The following is a 12,974-nucleotide window of genomic DNA, read 5'->3' on the forward strand; positions in this document are numbered from 1 at the left end:
AGCTCAAGCGATCCTCCCACTTCAGCCTCCTTAGTAGATAAGACTACAGATGGGCACCACCACACCGGGCTAATTTTTTTTTTTCATTTTTCACAGAGACAGGGCTCTCTATGTTGCCTAGACCGATCTTGAACTCCTGGTCTCAAGAGATCCTCTTGCTTCGGCCTCCCAAAGTGTGGGATTATAGGCATGGGCCACCCACTTATAATATTTTCTTATAATATTAAAATAGTGTGGAAAAATTGAAGAACCAAAGAACAACAAGACTACCTAAAAGTTTTACATTTTTAATAGGGAACAAATGACTTCATTATAGCCCTTAAGACAATGAAAGAATTTGGGAAAATATTGATTCCCTGATGTTTTCTATGTACTTGCAATAGTAAACAATGAAAATGTTCTCAAATTTTAGAAAGAGATAGGTCTGTGTTATTGTCACAAGGGTACACAAATACTGAGAATGACTGCTGAGGCAGTGGTCTCCATTGGTGGCGACCTATGGAAGAAACCAGGTGGCCATGTGTTTCCTCATGGCCTAGGCAGCTAGAAGGCAGGAATTCCTAAGATTCCATGACACCCCCTCCCCCCACCCCCTGCTTCTAATTCTGTTATTGTGACTCCAGACCATTACCTGGCACCCTGGGTCCTACCTCTGGCATTCCTATCAGAGCCTAAGCTACAGGCAGTACCTTAGACTCTGAGCTTAGGCATCTTGTGCCTTATTTTTGTAGTTAAGGATTCTCAGAGTTGTGGAATGTTGACAAGGTTTACCCCAAAAGTAAGTTATGAATCAAATCTGCATTCTTGAGACCTGTTTAAATCCTTTTTTTAATGAAAAGAGTAAGGTATAATTGACATACTATAAAATTCACCAATTACAATCAAAGAGTTCATTGATTTTTAGTAATCTACCCAGGTAGTGCAACTATCTTCACTTGTTTTTAATTTATCATTTGTTTGGATTTCTTCTCCCCAGATTCTGGCTCTACTTCTACCACAAGCTTCAGCATGGCAGTACCTCTCACCACTTTTTCTGGTCAGAGGGCAGAAATGAGTGCCCTGGAAACCAATCGATACTTGCGCTCCCAGCTGGAAGAAAGCAAACAGAAATTCCGAGATCTCACAGAGAAATACCTCACATCCACAGCTATGGCTTACTGCCTGGCCAACCACCTGCAGAAACACAGTAAGTCCTACAGGGTCATGGTCACCAAAGTGATCAACAATCATCCATCTTTCCTCTGAGAAACAGAACACTCTCCAGACTTTAGTCTTCTCTCTTCTTCATCAAAATTAATTTTATCCTGACTATACCCCCCCAAAAGTAGAAATGGGTATTTCACTCTTAATTTGCAGAGGATGAATAACTGAGGCACAAAAGAATAAAGTTTGCAGGGAGAGTCCAGAGAGGAATGGAGACTAAAATCTTGGTTTAGGCACTAAACTCTTTTCTCTCTCAGGAATGTGAGTCAGCTTCTATAAACATATAACATCATTGTTGGCTTAAATATCTGAGAATTCAACTCAGACTTTTATTCAGCACCCATTTGCAAAACACTGTGCCAACAGCACTAGGGGAGAAAGAAGTAATAGTACATCCTGTAACAGAGGGAATGACCTGGGGGGGAAAAATGGCAAAAATATTTTCTGTCTCTTTAAAACTTCCCCCACTCTTTTGGAGAACTACAGCCTGCATTCCTGCCTCAGGCAGATGGTCAGGAGAGGCTGGGGAATCATCCCAGGCCCTGGTGCCAGCCTCTCAGGTAGGCAGCTGGCAGAGGTCACAGGCTTTGTCTTTGGCAGAGATGGGACAATTAGAATAGTTAACCACCATAGCCTAGAACTGAGGGGCACTCCATTTAAAAGCTCTGTATTTCTGCTAATGTGTAGGAAATTTGGATTTTGAGATAAGGTCTACCATTTTTTCCTCCTTTGCCAGTGAAGTAATAAACTTCTTTTTCCTTCTCCTCAAACCATTTGTTCTTGTTCTTGTTCTTCTGATGTGGCCGAGTGGACAAGCGCCGAGCTTTCAGTGACTATTCTACTGTGAACTGAAATAAAATCTTAAGCCCCACCCCCAGATGACTGAATGGATCCTCTTTGGCTAAGGGGATACCCTAAAACTGAGTTATTGGCCATGAGAAGGGAGGTCAGGCATGCCTCATCATACCTCCCTCCCTTCTTGTAGATATCCTTTGTAACTCATTAACAGGCCTCAGGTTATGCAAGACAAACCTGCAGATCCTCAATTTACATAACAAATCACTTGAGTCTGGATATATGACCAGCAGCTTGTATCTGATTAACAGACTTCCTTAACTTAAAACATTCCCAGCCTTTAGACAAGCTTCACTTTTTAAACCAATTACAAATCAAAGAATCTTTAAACCTGTTTATAACCTGTAAGGCACCCCTGCCTTTGAGATGTCCCACCTTTTGGGGCCAAACCACAATGTACACCTTCCATGTATTGATTTATGACTTTACGTGTAATCCCTGTCTCCCTGAAATGTGTAAAACCAAACTGTAACCCAGCCAGAGAGAGTTCACTTGCTCAAGGCTTCTTGGGCATAATTCCAGGCCATGGTCCTCAAATTTAGCTCAGAATAAACATCTTTAAATTATTTTACAGAGTTTGGCTTCTTTCCGTTGACACTACCAGCTTAAAGAGTTTAAATCTATCTGTTCCCAGTGGAGTCACAGATATCTGGAGACAGAGGGAAGCCTTGAGACCTGGAGCAAGACTGTTTTCCCACAGAAGTTCAAAGAAGCCATTCCTTACACTCTGGTTAGCTTGAAGGTGTTTCCAGGAAAATTGAAGACACTATAACACCATTTCTGTCTCTCACTGAATATAAATTTTGCAGATAGCAAGCAACTCCAGGTGGACCTCCAGCATCTGGGTTATGAGACATATGGCCAAAATGAGAACAAGGCCAACTGGAGGATTCTGCCAGTCTCAGTAGCAGGCCAAGCCAGTGTGGGGGGCCGGCCCTTCCCTCTCCATAGTCAGCTTCCACACTTGGAAATTCACTGGAAAATCCCAAACCTGTTAAAAATTGGTTGGGAGAGGGGAGATGTAATGACTGAAGGAAACATGGGATCAAGGGCACAAGATCAGCAATATTAGAGGAAGATCCTTGCTAACATTGAAGTTGAGTTTGCTTTCCAATTTCTATAATTATTTTTCAATAAATCAATGGGGAGGCACAATTTGCTATCCAACTTACTCTCATAGACAGAAAAGTAAAAATTAAAGCCTACTTGTTAAAGAAGTAAAAACAAGGGTGTAGAAAACTTAAGGGTTTTTAAACATTCATTATAATCATAATATAATTGTAAGACAAAATTTTTTCAAGCTGGAGAAGAAGATATCACCCAAGACCTTAGTATAAAGGTAATATAGTGCAGTGATTAAAAAGCATGTAACATGATGTGTGCCTATATTCCCAGCTACTTGGGAGGCCAAGACAGGAGACAGGAGGATTGCTTGAGCCTGGGAGTTTGAGTTGTAGTAAGCTATGAATGGGTTACTGCACTCTAGCCCTGGCGACAGAGCAAGACCCTGTATCAAAAAAACAAAACAAAACAAAACAAAAACAAACAAAATACTTGTACACTAGGGCCTGGGTATACACTTTCTGGTTCAAATCTAACTTTTTTTTATCATCTGTGTGCCTCAGTTGCCTCATCTGTAATGGTAACAGAGTACCTACTTCTTCAGATAATGGTGATGATCACATGATGATAATTCTCGAAAATCTACTAAAACAGTGCCATGGCGAACACTGTACATTGGTTCTTCCTCTATCTTAACGCAACATCTGTTAGTATTTGGGTATGCGTCTTTTAGACCTTTTTCCCTCATATTCATTTCTTACACAATTGTATCCAGGTCAATTTTTAAATCTTTGAAATATTTGGGGATTATTGAAACTCTCAACACAGGAGAACCATCAATTCTACAGTCCTAGTGTCCACCCAAACACACAAGAAATCACTGTTTCATGTCCCATGTTAATGTTAAGAGTCTGCAAGGCCTTGATAAAGTGACCTAAGATCTGGAGTTAGACCTCAGGGGATGTGAATTCTGACTGTGCCTCATTCCAGTTGAATCATCTTGTCAAGTTATTTTATCTGCTTATGAGCTTTTCTCCGCTTATTGATAAAATGGAGACTAGTTGAGAGACTAGGGAATAAAGATGTGGAAATTTCAGTGTAGAGCCTAGTACTGTGATTTCTTTTGTTCCTGGGATGGACCCTGCCTCCTCCCCTGGATAGGGGGGAGTGAGCACAGCAGCAGGACCAGAAATTTCAGTGTAGAGCCTAGTACTGTGATTTCTTTTGTTCCTGGGATGGACCCTGCCTCCTCCCCTGGATAGGGGGAGTGAGCACAGCAGCAGGACCAGCTTGCCACTGAGGCAGGTGTGTCTATCTTTTCTCAGAGTGTGAAGAGTACAAAGACCTCATTGAATCCGTGCTGGAGGAGGAGCTGCAGTACAAGGAAAGAGAGCTGGTGGAGAAGAGACCAGCTGCAAGGCTCGGGTAAGGACGTGCCTGTGTAGGAAGTGTGCAAATTCTGTTTGAAATGTAACAGTCAGGGCTGTCCAAAGTGCCCTTAATGATAAAAATATTTCTTCTTTCAACTTTTTTTCAAAGTATCATACTATATGGAGTATTAATTGGCAGGGCTATTAAGCAGATAGATAACTGAGCAGCTGTTGGCTGGAAAATGAATTATTAATTACTCAGGACCAGCATTGCCCATCCTTAAAGGGTTTCAGACACGGGGTAGATTATGACATTCAAACGTTTTTTAATCCTTTCTTGAAGTGAAATCTTAGACGCTCAAATGTATAAAACTCATTAAAGCAGAGATATTTGATTGAAGGGGGCATAGGTCTGAAGCCCCTGTTTCTTCTCCCCAGTATCTGCCTTTGCTTCCCATGACTCTGTCTAGGAACTCTAGGAATTAGAGTTTGAAAGACAATCTGTAAATAACTACTTAGTAGGACAGTAGGGAGGTGATTCAAGCATCAGATTGTTATCAAAAGCTCAGCACTTGGCCTTGAGGCCACATCAGAAGAACAAGAACAAACTATTTGAGTAGGAACGAGAAATTTATTATTTCGCTGGCAAAGGAGGAAAAATGGTAGACCTTCCCATCTCAAAATCCAAATTTCCTACACATTAACAGAAATACAGAGCTTTTAAAGGGAGTGCCCCTCAGTTCTAGGCTATGGTGGTTAACTATTCTAATTGTCTCATCTCTGCCAAAAACAAAGCTGTGACCTCTGCCAGCTGCCCACCTGGGAGGCTGGCACCAGGGCCTGGGATCACTGATTCCCCAGGCCCCTCCCAACTACCTGCCTGAGGCAAGAATGCAGGCTTTAGTTCTCAAAGAGAGTGGGGGATGTTTTAAAGAGACAGAAAATATTTTTGTTGTTTTTTAGGCCATTCCCTCTGTTAGAAGATGGAGCAGATGACTGTAAATGTTTAGACCATCTTTAGGATTACGTGGTTCTAAGCTTTACCTGAATGCCTACTTATACATGTACACTCTACTGAGTGTTGTAAGTTGGGTATTACTTATACTGTTGTTAGCCTCACAGAGCTTACATTCTATACTGGAACTCAAGAGAAATATTTATACGATAATTAGAAAACAATGAAATCCCATATATAGTAATGCAACTGTTGCTCAGAACTTTATTTACTCTAAATTGTCTCCTTACCAATTATGGCTTATCTTCATGTCATTCAAAAGAATGATATCTTTTTTGACCCTTTCACTGTTCTTTTTACCTTTCAATTAACACAGATGCACCTGTTCCACACTTCTGTACCTGGCTTTTTTGGCCATTTTCTGCGTAATATTTGATGTATATTATAAGGAAATGGATTTGAGCTAAAGCGAGGAACTAAAGGGGCATCTTTTCAAAGCAAAGTTAGAAAAAAAAAAAAAAAAACAACCCAAGGCTATTTTCTCATTCCCTCTGCCACAGCCAAGTCACACAACTTGCACAAGAATCCAATTTGGGAAGTTCCTTAGCGGCATTTTAGGAGATGTCTCTGCTGAAATTCCTATAAGCTTCCATTCACTGCGTTCACTCTTAAATTTTACTCTCATTTTCCACCTTAGGAAATATGATCCCCTAATTCAGGCTCAAGCCCAAGAACTGACCAACTTACGGCAGAAGATACAGGAAGGGAGAAGTTTCTGCTACCTTTTCACCCAGCATGTGAAGAACACAGTCAAGTCTTTTGAGAGCCTCCTCAGGAACACTGACATTGCCCACTACCAGGGACAGAGACTCTGTGAACAACTGGCCCTAGGAAGCCAGCTGACAGAGAGTCTTGCCAGCAAACTCTCAAGCAGTAAGTTGACTTCAGGTTCCTCCCAAGTCCCCCAAAGGAGGGAGAAAAAAATGTGAAGTTATCCTCAGTGTAGATTATTATATTAGTTTTGATTATAATCCTTAATCTGCATGCTATTTTCTTTTCGGAGCTCTTAGGTAATTAGTTTTAACATTCTTTCTAGAGTACTTAGTTTTAATCATCAAGAGAGAGTATTGTTGGCTTGCTTCATCTTGATGAGCATAAAAAGAACTCACCTTCATTTCTAGAAGATATTTTCACTGGATGAAGGATTCTAGGTTGACAGTTTTGTTTTTGCTTTTTAAAAATACTTTAAAGGTGCTATTCCACTATCTTCTACATACATTGTTTTCAACAAGAAGTCTGTCATAATTCTTATTTTTGTTCCTCTGTACATAATATGTCTTTTTTCTCTGGCTGCTTTTGAGATTTTCTATTCGTCACTGGTTTTAAGCAATTTGATTTGATGAGACTTTGGGTAGTTTTCCTATTTATTCTACATATTATTTTACTTGGTTGAGTTTGTTGCATCTGTAAGTTTATAGTTCTTGTCAAATTTGAAAATATAATGGCACATATGTATCTTTTTTCTGTTATTTCTCTCTCTCCTCTCCCTTAAATACTCCAATTACATTTATTATTTATAAGGTCTTTGGAAATTTTCCCACAGCTGAATGATGCTCTGTTCATTTTCATTTATCCTTTTTTCTATGTTTCATTTTGAATAGTTTCTATTTCTATGTCTTCAAATTCATTAATTTTTCTTTGGCAGTATCTAATGTGCTGGTAATCCCATTCCATATATTTTTCATCCCAGACATTTTTTCATCTATTTAAGTTTAATTTTGGTCTTTTTAAAGTCTTCCATGTATCTCCTTTTCATCTAATATTTTCCTCTACCTTCTTTAACACAAGGAATGTAGTTATAATAATTGTTTCAATATCTTTGTCTACAAATTCTGTCATCTGTGTCTTTTCTAAGTCAGTTTAAATGGATTGATTTTTTTTCCCCTTCTCATCATGGATCATATTTTTCTGCTTCATCATAAGCCTAGCATTATTTGGTGCCAGACATTGTGAATTATAACCTGTTGAGTGTTGGATTTTTTTGCATTTTGTATATTTTAAAATATGTCTAGCTTTGTTTTGGTATACAATAAAGTTACTTAAAAATAATTTGTTTCTCTTCAAGCTGTGGTTTTGTTTTGTTTTGTTTTGTTTTGACAAGAGTCTCTCTCTGTTGCATGGGCTAGAGTGAGTACTATGGTGTCAGCCCAGCTCACAGCAACCTCGAACTCCTGGGCTTAAGCAATCCTACTGCCTCAGCCTCCTGAGTAGCTGGGACTACAGGCATGTGCCACCATGCCCAGCTAATTTTTTCTATGTATATATTTTTAGTTGGCCAGATAATTTCTTTCTATTTTTTAGTAGAGACGGGGTCTCGCTCTTGCTCAGGCTGGTTTTGAACTCCTGACCTCTAGCGATCCACCCTCCTCGGCCTCCCAGAGTGCTAGGATTACAGGCGTGAGCCACCGCACCCGGCCTCAAGCTGGTTTTAACATTTTTTTTTAAGCAGGACAAGAGCAGTTATTAGTCTATGGCTAATTTTTGCCCATTACAGAGACAATATTCTTTAAAAAAAAATAGACCTTATTTTTTAGAGCAGTTTTAGATTCACAAAAAAATTGAACAGGAAGTACAGAAAGTTACCTTATATCTCCCTGTCACCACACATAGATAGCCTCCCCCACTATCAAAATCTCCCACCAGCATGGTACATACATTTGTTACAATTGATGAACTTAAATTGACAGGTCATTATCACCCAAAGTCCATAGTTTACATTCCAGGGCAATGCTTTTGGGACCAATGTCCCCTTTACTAAAAGGTTTTTTACTCTAACTGGTGGAAACATCAGCTGTTGCAAGCTCAGTATAATCTCCAGAGATTATTCCTTCTGGTAAGTTCTTCCCATGTTTTGCATAATTTCCTCACACACGTATTAATCAGTACTTAGCTGAAGATTGAAGACAGATGTTCAAGGCATTTTCTCTGTGCAGCAATCTCCTCTCTAGTATTCTGTCCTGATGTCTAGCCAACTTGACTTCTTTGAACTTACCAGCAGGCTCCTCCCTGCTCTGCAGTTTAGAAATCTCAGGTGGTAAATAGGGCTCACCTCCTTTGTTTTCTTTTTTTGCAGGAATCACTGCACGTTGCATACTATCCAATGTCAAAAGCTATTAAAATACTTTTTCCAGTGTTTTAGTTGTTTAAAGTGGGAAGACAAATCTATCACTCCACTTTGGCCAGAAGCAGAAGTCTCCATTCAATCTGAGTAGGGAGAAAGGAGAGTATGATAGGAAGCAGCTTGTTATAATGGAAAGAGCCCTGAACTGAGAATCAGAATTACCTAGGCTTTAAGAGCAGCACTGTATTCACTAACTTTGTGCACATGACTGATCCTTCTTGAATTTCTGTTTCCTCATTTATAAAGTGGGCCAGTCTTAATTCCATAGTTGTTGTACAGTAATGTTCAGGAGTGTATTTCTCTTTGGGGGTTAGTTTAAGCACTGAATGTAGTAGAAACTGGCATTGTAAAAGTCGATTTATACTGGAACACTTTTCATAGAAAGAATTACCCCCTGAGAACATCTGAGGACGTACAACAGGGACAGACTTGTAGGTGCCTGGGTAGTCCTCCAGTTTTGGAGCAGAAGTAGGACAGGGTTATTCATCCTCTCTTCAAAGGCTGGAGTAGGTTCTGTGTGAGAGCAGTAATTGGACACAGTCATGGTCTAGCAACCAGCCTGTGGCAGGTGTGAAGCTTACAGCTGGAGAGGCCCAGAAGGCAGTCAGGCAAGGATCCTGGGAGCTGAGGAACAAAAGACATTTTAAACTTTTTGCCCTGATCCAGGTAGCAGATGTCATGGTGATGACTCACTGCATCAGGAACATCCTGTCCAGTGGGCTCAGGAAAGCCTGCCAGGCCACTTCTCTAAAGAACCTGAGACTTCCTGGAATAATTCTCTCATAACATTCTGAACGTACATGTAGAGTGTTATGTCCCTGATAATATAGGCCCCAGGTTTGCACTGTGTGAAATGGAACCTGTCTAATTTCTGACGAACTCTTTCTGTTTTTGGTTTGCAGAAAATCATAATGGTAAGACAGATGAAGACACACAAGAGCTACTGGTCCCCAGGTAACTCTGAATGCTGCAGGGACTGATAATGGAATAATGAAATCTAAAGAGGATTCCAGAAACAAATGATCAAGAGGTCAAAGGTCCCAGATCTAGGGAAAAACAGAAACTGCTGATTATACCTATTTTGTTCATTCATTATACAAGGATGTGTCCTTTTAAAAATGGTTGTCTGTTCTTTTTGCAGTTCTTGTGTTAGTTTTCATTTTCTAGTAATTCCTCAAGTTTAGTTAACTAGTCAGTCAACCTAAAGGTAAATTAACCAGAGACCCCTGGTTTCTGTATCTTAAAAACCTATATGGTTAAAAACCAAAGTGAGATCCCTATCTGGTTTCTGCACAGTTATCCTGAAGTATGTTGGCAGATGTTTCCTAGCCAGAAAAATTACCTTGAAAAATACATTTTAAAATATCAAATACTTAGAGAGAGGGATCTAAAAAGTTGCAAAAGCCCTGGGAGGTTACATTGTCTTGAAAGCCAGTATTCAATGGACCACTTCATATAATAGTAAATAAAATTTATACACAGCATTTTGAAGCCGATATTGTAGGTCTCTGAGTATTCTGTGTGTCGTAAGTGTATTTTAGAGTAGTTGTTGAGTATACTTCTTCATCCATGTGCCATGAGGTCAGCACACTGAGCACCTGCTGCTCCCTCTTCTACTCCAACTCTTAAGCACACTATACTCCCAGTCAGAGGTGAATTGTTATGCTTCCTCTCCAGTAAGATGGTCCGTTTGGTTTTTGGTGCCTCTTCCATGAGCTTCAGATCAGGACCAGCTATGAAGCTGCAGTTCCAGGTTGCCTTAGTTTAATCCCATGTCTTGCCTACCCCAACAGCCTCAGCAGGGATGTGCAGGAGGCGGAGCTGAAGGACTCACTAGATGAACGGTATTTGACTTGCTTTAGCTGCCATGATTCTTATCAGCCTCCCAGCAGCAACACTTTCCTGTTTGATGCACGGGAAGCCACCTCTGCTCTGGATGTAGCCAGTGAGTTCTCCCCTTATTAAAAAAAAAATAATCTCCAAAAACCTTCTAGTAGTTTCTACATTCTACATGCTCACCACTACCGTGGAAGATACCATCTCTGTAGGCAGGCCCTAAAGAGTCACCTTGGAAAGATGTTTAGGCAGGGATCAAGTCTCAAGTGTAGGACCCTAGTGAGTCAGGTAATTTGCATTGTTCCTGGTCTACACCTCACCTCAGTCACTCTGGCCCCCACTGGCATATGCCAAGCTGATGGGCTCAAGGCAGGTCATAGTGCAGAGAGTAGCGGGATCATGGCAAACTCTCTGCCACCACTGCAGCACATGTACAGAATCCATCTAACAGACTTCTTTCTTTAAGATGGGACATCTTATCTTTCCTGAAATGTTCTTGATAATTATAGTTCCTGAACAGTCTCTCTAAGCTTTTCTAGCTGTCCAAGAATGTTAGCAGTCTTGAGCATATTTTTGGAAGTGCAATAGTCATGGCCCCTGGATTTCAAGTTCCAGTCTCCATCTCCTCTTGAGTGCTTGCCTCCCTATAAGGTACAGCTGAGTACCAGAACATAAGGTGATTTCACTAAAGACAAGACTCTGAGCTTGGCAACCCTTGGGCAAATGGCCAGGGTTCCCATCCTTTGTGTAGCACGAAAGATTTTTGGGGGCATAAGCCAGTCTAAACCAACAACAAGGATATCTGCTGTAGAAAAAGCTGAATCTAATAGCAATACCACTAGCATTCCCGCTTCCCAAAATAATTGCAAGGAAGCCAGTGCGGCTTCCTCAGGTATGTAAGGGCCCCTTGGGGTAGTGGCCTCATTGGCATGTGTATAGATTAAAACCTTAACCTTTATCTCCTTTCCCTTACCTGACTGTTTGACTTTCCTTTGGGGACAAAAGTTTGGATTTTGTTAGGGGACTATATATCTTATATCCTCTTCTAGGCAAGAAAAAGACTATATTATTTAATAATTCAAGTGAGTTTTTTTGTAGTAATATAAACCATGTTAGGTTTGTCTTTCTACCTCTTTTTGCCAGTGGTGATTATAAGTATGTGCCTTTTATTACAAAATCATTCTCTTACAAAGGCATCCTCATTTCTGTTTCCAATTTCACCCTGAGATGCAGATGAAGATCTTCATAATCTATTCAGGATGTTTGGGAGAGGTATTTAGCAGAGAGGAAGATATTCTCTAGTACCTGCAAGTCATCCCAGGGAGATTGCCACACCTTTCCCAGTGCTAGACAAGCCCTGCATGGAGGTCTTCAGTGTTTTCCCACCTCCTGTCAACTTCCCTTACACTTCCGGTATCCCTGTGTGGGAGGCAGCCCTGTGGAGTTTGCTTAGCACTTGGCCATACTTTGTTAGAAAGCCTAGGAGCTCTTAAAGGAAGTTGCATGGTGTTCTCTGATGAGAGGATCAAGTTGGCAGAAGAATGATGAAAGCCAGATATCTTGATGATGAGAGGCCCCTGGCTACCCAATTAGTGACAAGGATTCTTTATTTCCTATCTTATTCCATGTCCTGGTGGAATGACTGCAGAAGATGAGATCCAGAACCTACAGCAGCACCTGAGGGAAACTCTTTTCATCAATGACTGCTTGCGAGAAAAGTTGGAATATCATTTCAGCATCTTTGACCAAAGAAATGGTAGGGGAGGCCCAAGTTGGCCTGCTTCTGGCAACATGTATCTTTCTAAGGGCATGTCACCAGGACAGAACTTTACAGATTTCAAGTACTTTGATATACTTTATTTCATTTATTTATCACAAATGGCCCAACTAGGGAGGTAGGGCTGATACTATTATTCCTATTTTATAGGTGAATAAATAGGCATAGATTTTATAGGTGACTAAATAGGCTTAGATAGAGACTTGCCCCAAGCCTAAGCTATGCCTCCATCTGAGAGCCATCCGACGTAAAAGACCACTTTTGTGATTCCTATGCTGTGTACTGTCTGCTGCTGTAAATTGTCTGCTGTCTGTCTGCTTCTTATGTGATTGTCATTCAATAAAACCCATGTTTCTGAGCTCCTCATTCAGCAGAGTGAGGGTCTCCTCTGCTGCCATCTTCATCTGCCTCCCCATGTCTTCGTTACTCTTCCTGGTCCCCAAGGTGGTTCTCCTCACCCCCTTAGATTGCTCTCACACAGAGGGCATCATTCCATAACACCATGCTGGACCCGAAGAACAGTGACCAAGTCCCTTCCTACACCAAAGCAGCAGTTATTTAATGGGAAAAGACTTTTCATATTGCAGCCATGGGGTATGACAATGTATGTGTGAGTGTGCTGGCAGAAAATTAAGCTTCTGCCCCATCACACTGAAGTCCCAGCCCTTAAGTCCTCACAATTTTTTTTCCTAGACTAAGAAAGGAAGGACATAAAGCATTCTCTTAAGCTAACAT

At 40.8% G+C, this 12,974-nt stretch overlaps 1 protein-coding gene across 1 annotated transcript; it reads left to right on the forward strand.

The window, feature by feature from the left end:
- Window positions 1-1,008: 1,008 nt before the first annotated feature.
- On the forward strand, window positions 1,009-10,394 carry LOC138390058 (neuroblastoma breakpoint family member 6-like protein). The gene is made up of 5 exons (XM_069478877.1): window positions 1,009-1,186; window positions 4,446-4,545; window positions 6,143-6,378; window positions 9,529-9,580; window positions 10,349-10,394. The coding sequence occupies exons 1-5, from the start codon at window positions 1,009-1,011 to the stop codon at window positions 10,392-10,394; spliced, it is 612 nt and encodes a 203-aa protein (XP_069334978.1).
- Window positions 10,395-12,974: the final 2,580 nt, after the last annotated feature.

This window comes from Eulemur rufifrons, chromosome 8 (assembly GCF_041146395.1).
Source record: "Eulemur rufifrons isolate Redbay chromosome 8, OSU_ERuf_1, whole genome shotgun sequence".
Classification (NCBI taxonomy): domain Eukaryota; kingdom Metazoa; phylum Chordata; class Mammalia; order Primates; family Lemuridae; genus Eulemur; species Eulemur rufifrons.

Coding starts and splice junctions, on each gene's coding strand:
- LOC138390058 (XM_069478877.1), top strand. CDS start 1,009: ATGGCAGTACCTCTCACCACTTTTTCTGGTCAGAGGGCAGAAATGAGT. Junction 1,187..4,445: donor CAACCACCTGCAGAAACACA/GTAAGTCCTACA, acceptor ATCTTTTCTCAG/AGTGTGAAGAGTACAAAGAC. Junction 4,546..6,142: donor AGACCAGCTGCAAGGCTCGG/GTAAGGACGTGC, acceptor TTTCCACCTTAG/GAAATATGATCCCCTAATTC.